At 39.3% G+C, this 9,039-nt stretch overlaps 1 protein-coding gene across 5 annotated transcripts in view; it reads right to left on the minus strand.

Moving 5' to 3' along the window:
• Window positions 1-816: 816 nt before the first annotated feature.
• UPF2 (UPF2 regulator of nonsense transcripts homolog (yeast)) overlaps window positions 817-9,039 on the minus strand; it is a 128,726-nt gene continuing 120,503 nt past the window's right edge. For 4 of the 5 annotated variants that reach the window (XM_005876567.2, XM_014547975.1, XM_005876566.2 and 1 more), the window contains 2 exons: window positions 7,337-7,457; window positions 817-2,094 (listed from right to left, as the gene is read on the minus strand). In XM_005876567.2, coding sequence (XP_005876629.1) covers window positions 2,085-2,094; window positions 7,337-7,457 — 131 coding nt within the window. In that variant the 3' untranslated portion in view covers window positions 817-2,084. Of the gene's footprint in view, window positions 2,095-7,332; window positions 7,458-9,039 lie in introns of those variants that run through there. The other variant, XM_014547973.1, reaches the window with a different exon arrangement.

The raw sequence follows: 9,039 nt of genomic DNA on the forward strand, positions 1-9,039 counted from the left end.
TGTCGTGGTAAACAACCTGCTTCCCTATTTATAATGGTCTGGCCCTCTAGCAACTTCAGCGAGAAATTATAGCTAATTTGCCTACAAATGTCAGGTGGTCGTCATAATCTGGCCACTCAGTGTACAGTATAATTATCTTTGGCTCCCCCCAACAATTTAAAACAGAAATGACAAAATTGTAAACCATTTTCTCCAACACAAAGTAGTAAGAAATAGCATATAGGTCAGCAATGAAGATGGTGAGAAGTGTTTGAGAACAGGGTTAACAATTGTTAAGGACTTTCAAAACTTTCTTATAAAATTAAAATTCTATTTCTTTTCAAACTCTAATGACTCTCAGCTGAATTTTAAAAATTTTAGCTATAGTGATTACAGACACTCTTTTGGATCGTGTAAGTCAGCCCTGGAATGAACACCTAGAAAGAAATGGAAAACAATGGTTCTTGTGATTCCTTTCTGAGTTGCCTGCCTTACAAAGGCTTTTATCACCCATGTTTGCACACATTCTGGTAAAAACATAAACGCTCATGTTAGACCGTGCTATGCCAACATTTTCTATCTTAATTAGCTTTAAGCCTATTTACTCCACTGGACTCCACAGGCTACTTTTTGTACTGACCCAAAGGTAAGCTAATAACTCAGGCACCCAGGAAAAAATGCAAATACAGAATGCTAAAGTGAGAGCAACAATACTAGTGACATGCTAAAGAAATTGTCTCTGAGACAACTTTATAAAGGACGAAGATAACCTTGGAAGATGCTGATTTATCCATTTAGTAGGTTTCCAAAACCAAATAAAACCCAACTACAGCATTATCTAAATTACAACACTTTATTGCAGCATCGGCAAAGGTCAGATTTCTGAAGCTGGTGAAGATTGGGCAGCATTTCCATGTGAAATGTTACAACTTTACAAGTTTTGTTTCTTATTTAATTCTACATGCAGAAACTGAAACATGGTAAAAGAAAAAATGCAAAATAGCTAGAAAAAAGATGTAATCAAGTTGTAGCATACAGATGTGCTCTTTAACTAAATTTACTATGCCTATTGAAAAGCAAACGAAAGACAACTATCCTAATAAATTAACAGATTGCCAGAAACAGACTAAGAACCCTCATTTCTATTTGGGGGGAGGGGGAAGGAACAAAACAAAACAAAAACAAAAACAAAATAAAAGCTCTACTGTTTCCATACTTTGTTTAGAGACAGAGGCTGTAAACCCATGAAGGTCAACAAAATCTTCTGATCCACTTCTTGCTGTCCTTCGTCCATTTTCTGTGACATGCTGACTGGCACATTTGTTTTCAATGATACTTACAATGGGCTCAGAATCCCTCTTCTCAGGCTGGTGTGACTTCCCTAAGCCATCTGAATCCATGCTCTTTGTTATACTAACAGTCTTTCACATTTTTCTTTTACCCAAATAGGCAATTTTATATCACTGACTCTGATGGATAAAACTGATTTTTGTCCCTCATCCCTTGTTCCTCTTGAAACAAATTCCTAAACAAAAGCCTTCCTGGTGGATTATCTGATACTTTGATATTTTTCATCATTTTGTTGTCCTGCATGTAAGTTTTTACTAGAAGATTTTACTGCTTGCGCTATACTTTCCTACTGTAGTTCTGGAGCCCCCAAATGTATCTTCTTCCAACATGGGATGTTCAATTCAGAGACACTGTAACTCAAATCAAGTTTAAAACTCAAGTTCATTTCCCCCATACCATTACCATTACAATCACTTCTTCTCCGGCTCAGTCATCTCAGACGCTCTTCTGGGTGTAACTGCTCAGTAGTCAAGTTAACCATCTCATTTCTTGACTGCCATTCTCAGAGAAGATTAACCCTCACGTGATTTCCATTACAAAAGGCCGTTTATGCCTTATCTGGAAGCGGCTTGTTCCGGTGTTGGCAGAGGCTGCTGTTTCTGCCTCATGGCCCCAGCCTGTCCCAGGTTGTTCAGATTCGCAACTCTCTAGACCGACATGCTGAGATGTGTCCACTGCTCTCATTCAATTGCTGGAGGACTCCACTATCCACAACATCAGATACAGGACCTAATGAAATGACACGTGCTGCTGGATCAACGTCTCCTAGAAGCACAAACAGGGCAATGTTAAAGAACTAGTACTGAGGACAAACCTCTGGCAAGAAAAGAACCCCTAAATACCACCAGCCATTGTTTACTAATCAGTGCTTTTTAAAGAGCACACAAACTCTTATTGGATTAAGACAACAGGAGCCTGAAAAAGGGCACTAAAAAAAAAGCAATTCTGACAGTGATCCGGGTATCTTTCCTACAACTACTTTCTAAGATGCTGAGAATTCGTGATTTTTGTTATGGTTGAATTGTGTACACTCCAAACTCATGTTGAAGTCTAAATTCCTGGTACCTCAGGATGTGACCTTCTTTGGAAACAGGGTCATTGCAGATGTAATCAGTTAAGAAGAGGCCATATCAGAGTAGGATGGGCCCCTAATCTAGTATAACCATGTCCTTAGTACAAGGGGGGTTTTGGACACACACACAAGCAGAATTCTGCCCATGAAGATGAAGGCAGAGATCAGATGATGATGCAGAAGCCAAGGGGCACCAAAAATTGCTGGCAGAACATCAGAAGCTGAGAGAGAGGCTTGGAACAGTTCTCCCTCACAACCCGAAGTAGGAACCAACTATGCAGATAAACTGACTTTGGGTTTCCGGCCTCCAGAACTGTGAGGCAAACAGTTCTGTTGTTTAAGTCACCCAGTTTGTGGTACTTTCTTATGGCAGCTCTAGCAAACTAACAATTAGTTTTCCACAAGACAAGTGCATTAGCAAGAAACTTTCAAAGAATAAAATCCAAATATAAAAAAGTATATATTCATGCAGAACTGAACTAAATGGTAAAAAGGTTAATTAACACAAGTATTCCCTGAGAGAAGATAAAAGTCTCCTGAAATCAAGAGAAAGCAATGGTCTAAAATAGAATATTTTAAGTAAATTCAATAAATGATAGGCAAAAAGTGTTCCTAGTCCTTGGTAAATAAGACACACTTATATCACTTATAGTGTAGGGGGTGCCACTTGACTAGTTTATAAGCAAACAATGATTCTGAGAGATTTAAAAATGTAAGAGCCCAAAAAGTACTTACAATTTACACTCTGGATTCCAGAGGGACTCTATTTTTAACAAAACTATCACTTATTTAACCTTACAATAAGAACATAAAGAGAATATCTAATAAAATATGCACATTCTCCTTAAGATGGGTTAAAAAAAGTCTGATAGTCTGTAACCCTTTGCTACTCAGTTTTAATATTACCTGGGAGCTTGTTAGAAACTAATCAGAACCAGCAGTTTAACAAAAGTCAAGATGATTAAAATACATATTTTAAAGTTTAAGGAGCAGGGATATAATCCATATGAATTTGCAGCATATAAACCACATTAGTACTAACACCTGCCAAAGATGCTAAGCTGTAGTTTTTTCAACACTAGCAGAGTGGAAAACAACCTTGTTCTGCACTATAAGATACCCAGGTAATTGTTTACTTAGAGCATTTCTGGTATTTTAATTTGTTATAATCAAATGTTAGAGCATTACTACCCCATGAGAAAGACTGAGATTTTAACTTATAGCCCCTTTCAATCCTGATTAGAAAATGAAAAAAACCATAATGCCTCAGAGCCTTATCAAAACCCACAGGTAAGAAAAACATTAAGCTGGTTTGATAACCAGTTTCTAAATAAACTTCCCTTTATCTGCCATATAACATCAACAATATTAATAACTTATTTTTAAAGCACTAGCCAGGTTAAGAGCCAAATTGAAAACAGTTTTTGAGACCTCATTCACAGAATTTTCTTTTCACTCCTTTGTATAGGAATTCCCCACTCAGCATGTTCTCCTGAAGACATCTGGTGAACCACTGCTCTACATATACATCTTTCTGCTAAGTCTGGCCCAGCGTTAAAAATAAAAGAAAACAAAGAGGCACCAAACCACCAGGAAAATCCACCCCATCAGTTAGTGTGACTACATTTGTTCACTTAAAAACAAGTTTAAAAAACATTTGGTGCTCAACAGACTAAAAAAAGCTCACATTTACATGTCTGCTTGTTCCTCTACACTGCTATCACAAGGACATTGTAACAGCAGCACTGGCTTTGAAAATATCACAATAGTTGGCAGAGAGCCATTTTCAAGAGTGATGGACAAGTTAGGATTTTACTTTTTGAGTTATGATTTTAAAAAGCTAGTTAAACCAGGTACAGAGGTAGCTCAAGAGTTGGGATTCTCACAAAAAAATCAGGAAATAAGAGGGAGAAGAGCTAGGGAGCAGAACATGTGGGAAAAGTTTATTGAATGACTACACATAGACTTGTAAAAGGCCCTTTGTCCATTCAACAAATATTTACTGAGCATCTATGTGCTAGGCACTAAAAGCTATGGAGGAGTTATAATGGCTTTGCCTCTGCCCCCATTCTTCAACCTCACGGGGAATATAGGCAAGCTAGCAAGTGATTAGCAGTGTCTTTGGAAAGACCCTGAGCCAGGGCAGCAAATACACACTGACCTATGTCAGACTTGAGAATACCAAGGAGACACCTGCTGGAGGAGCGGCGTTGCCCGGGGGAAAGCACGAGAGGGTTCCAAACAGAGGGAGGTGAAAAGACGATAAAAGAACTAAAAGGCCAGCTTGGTTGGGAGTAGAGGGGGAAATAGCAAGAGATAAAACCAATAAGGTAGTACACTCTCAACATGTTAACCAAGTGGAGGAGTTTGGACTTTATCCTACAAGCCATGAGGACCTACTGAAGAGCTCACATTATCAAACAGCGGATTTCATTTTAGAAAGAACACTGTGGGTACAGCAGAGACAATAAAATAGAAGGGGTTGAAACTGAAGAGAGAAGTAGATCAGGAGGCTGCTGGCAATAATGCAATGAGAGGTGATGGTAGCTGGATCTAGGATCTTGCAGTAGAAGTGGAATAAAATGGGAAAGTGTAAGAGCCATACAGCAGTAGAATTAGAGAATTTGTTAATTAACTAGATATGGAAATTGAGGGAAATTTGTAGTCTGAACAACTGGGTGGGCAGTGTTTCTATTCACTAAGCCAGAGAACAAGGGAGCAGAGTGGCTTGGGGGTTGGGGACACACTGAGGTTTATGTTCCTCTGAGACATCTAGGTGGCTGTCTAGAAGATAGTTGGATATACAGTCAGAAACTAAAGACACAGTATCTCTAGACAGAGGCAAGTCCAGAAAGGAATAAGGAGACAGAAGTAGGTGGAGTCAGTGAAAGAAAAGAAAGACTAGAAGACAGCAGAGCCAAGTGAAGTGAAGAGAGTGTGCCAAGAAGAAAAGGATGGTCCACATGCTAAGTGCTCTGACAGCCTCAAAGACTCCTGAGTGAAGCATTCAGAGGCAGCTTGGTGGCTGAAAGGCAGTTTCAGTGAAAAGGCAGGAAGACAGCAGATTTCAGTTAGCCTCACAGTGTGAGGTGAGAAAGAACAAATGTGGCCAATTCTCCCAAGTTTGCCTAACTAGGGGCAGGCAGAGCTGGAGGGAGGAAAGAAAAACAGAAATGTTAACAAAATTTTTGAAAAATGACTGAAAAACTGGTGCCAAATTAATAAAGGCATGCCTTTGTGTTCATATATACATCCATTATAACATATAGGTTTACTCTACTGTTTTCCAATATTTTTGTTCGCTACTGCCTAAGAGATGCTTGATACTTAACAGACTTTCAATGATTTTTTAAAGAAGGATATGACTAGGGCAGAATTAGCTCTCTCAAGTCACCTGTACTTGATTTTCCCAGTGGACTATATAAATAGACTGAGGGTTAACATGTTTTTCCCCCGACTTTTTAGTTTTCCATAGTGTAGGACTGAATCTCTGGTAGGTGCTGGATGCATGTAAGTTGAGAGGAGCAAACCCTACTACAGATATCAATTGTGTATCAATTAGGAAGATGCTACACTTGCAATATGGACAGGTGAACTTGATAGAGAACATCAAGATAAAAATATTCTAACAATTCTTTCCTCCAATCACAAGACAAAAAAAGGAAACAGATATTATCAAGAACATTGTGGTATATATTTAAAGCTACTCTAAAAAAATATAAAAGCAGGAAACTAATATTTCCATGGCATGTTAACCTAGCTAGCTGCTTCTACATTTTGGCAGCAATAAAAGATTTTATTAAAGAACTTTAATGAAATTTGGATAATTAAATATAACCTAATATCTTACTATGCTTAATTAGATGGGTTTGTATAGCATTTCTTTTCCTTTTTCCCCAGCATTTCTAATTTGAATTTCTAAAAACATTACAGCTAATAGATGTTAAAAACAGATCCCTAAACAGTCATGACAAACCAATTTTCTAAATTTCAATTTGATTCAAGTTGCCTGAACACATAGTTCAAAGAAAACCATCATTAGGAACACACAAGTATATTAGTGAGTAAAAGACATAGGCTCAAACAACATCTGCATTTTCGTGACTCTCCTCAGCAATAAGCTACTCCTGTTACTACTCCCAGCACACTTCCTTCTACACCTGTTCATCTGCCCCCCAAAACAAGATGACATCTTGGGCCTGTTGTACAGCCTCAGCCTAAACACTAATACTCAGAGAGAGCTCAGTAAGAGCAGCAAAGCTAATGCCACTTTGGGTCATGACCCGACAACAAGAAAGAAAATTGAGTTAATGGTTTAAGTTTTAGATGAGGTCCCAGAAAATCTTTGAATAATTTCATTCTTTAAAAGCAGATTTAAAAAAAAAAAAAGAGGCTTTATTAGGAAACATGTTCTATGTGAAATTCCTTATAGAGTTTTAATTATTTAAGGTTTAGCAATTCAAGTTCAAGTAGAAATGACACAAATCCCAGCATGACATTTCATCATTTAAAAAACAAACAAAACAACTCAAAACAAACGCAACCTGCATGCTTGAAAGTATAGCAAGCAGGTTTTGAGTTTTTGTAAATATTAAGATGACTAAACACTGACCTGAGAGATCCTAACACAAAGCCTATGGTTTCTCTCAGACTAATCTATAAACCAGTCTTCTCTAAAAATGCAAAAGAAAAAACTTAAAAATGGAAAAGACCCCTTGGAGAGTGAAAGCCAAAATCAGTGTGGCTGAAATCAAGACTTAAGGAAAAACCAAAAACCTCTAACTATTTTATAAATAAGGTTTCTTTTCTCAAATACCTACAACACAAAGACTTTTCTATTTTGCTAATAATTAGGTCTTTATCATTAACTATAATCCAGAATTACCTAATTTATTCATAGAAGAGCTAAGGGAGAAATGAGAGGAACAGTCCTACCTCCCACCAGTCTTAAAGATTAGATCCGCATTAGGCGCTCCCTTTGGATGTTGGTAACGGGGCCTCCGCTCACGATTGGTGTTTGCTGGAGCTGGGCGCTGGGCAAGAGACTGCAGCATTTCTGTCATGAGGAGCAAAAGAGAAAAGGTGGTGAACTCTGGTAAATGTTCTCCCCCATGAAGCATATAAAACCCTAGAGAGATCAAGTTCAGTCAGGTTGCTGACTAAAGAAAAAGGACCATTAAACAGATTAAAATGATTAAATACTGAAAGATCATATCAAGAAATGAGATGCACTCTTTAAAACCCAATGTCTCCCTTACTGTCAATTTGGCCTCTATGTAAGTATCTTGTGAGGCAGTAAAACAGTATGAGATGCAGTATACAGTAATTATAAGCAGAGTGTTTGGAACAGGATAGTATTGGTTCAAATCCCAGCGCTGCTACTAATTACTTTGGGTTGAGTTTCCCTAAATGTAAAATGTGGATAATAATCATTTATAGAATTGTGAGGATTAAATTCTTTGAAAAAGTACATAAAACAGTGCCTGGCCCATAGTTATACTGACTATTAGCTATTATTATTTATAGAGGCCCAGTGGGGTCCCTTGGCCTGGCCTGCGGGTATTGGGCTCTCCGACATCCCCCGAGGGGTCCCGGATTGCAAGAGGGAGCAGGCCAGGCCAAGGGACCCCACCAGTGCACAAATCGGTGCACCGGGCCTCCGACATCCCCCGATGGGTCCAGGGTACCGGTGAAGCAGATTTGGAGCCAACAGTGCCCCAACAGCAACCTAACCCACGGCCAATTCCGCAAGGAATCAGGCTCCCTCTTCTACTGGTCCGAGCATCTGCTCCCTGGTGGTCATTGTGAATCATAGCTACTGGGTAAATGGCCAAACGGTTGGATGGTCACTTAGGCTTTTATATATATAGACTAGTGGCCCAGTGCACGAAATTCATGCACATTAAAAGGGAATTAATTAGAGGAAATATTTTTAATATTGCTATTTGTCCTTATATAGAAGTGTCAGAGATGAAAGAAAATTAGTAAAATGTATATGAAATTCTTCCTCCTGTCAGAGTCGGGTGTGCGCTGCAGGACCCAGAGTCAAGTCCCCACCCACCTGCACGCACCTTGAAATAGCACGAGACCCAGACCCGGCCCCACCCCCGTCAAGCCCCAAAGGAGGGGCGCAGCCTCAGGTCCCCTGGCCCCAGCGCGAGGACCATTTGCATATGAGCTCTTTATTATATAGGATTATTAAGAATGCTGTCTATGCAGACAATAGGGGGGTAAACGTCTGGGGTGGGGGTGGGCATGGGCTGGAGGGGCCAATGGGGGAAAAAGGGGAACATATGCAATACTTTCAACAATAAAGAATTATATTATTTTAAAAAAGAATGCTGTCTATCGACTGCAAGAGGAGATGCTAGACGTGGGATTTAAAGACAGAAAACTGAGTATTTATTTACACAACCATTTCTTGCACAAAAAAGCATGTTGTCAGCCTGGCCAGTGTGGGTCAGTGGTTGAGCATCAACCTATGAACCAAGAAGGAGGGCACAGTTCAATTCAGGTTAGGGCATATGCCTGGGTTGTGGGCTCAATCACCAGTAGGGGGCATGCAGGAGGCAGCCAATCGATGATTCTCTCTCATCATTGATGTTTCTATCTCTCTCCCCCTCTCCCTTCCTCTCTGA

The sequence above is a fragment of the Myotis brandtii genome, unplaced genomic scaffold (assembly GCF_000412655.1).
Source record: "Myotis brandtii unplaced genomic scaffold, ASM41265v1 scaffold49, whole genome shotgun sequence".
Taxonomy (NCBI): Eukaryota; Metazoa; Chordata; class Mammalia; order Chiroptera; family Vespertilionidae; genus Myotis; species Myotis brandtii.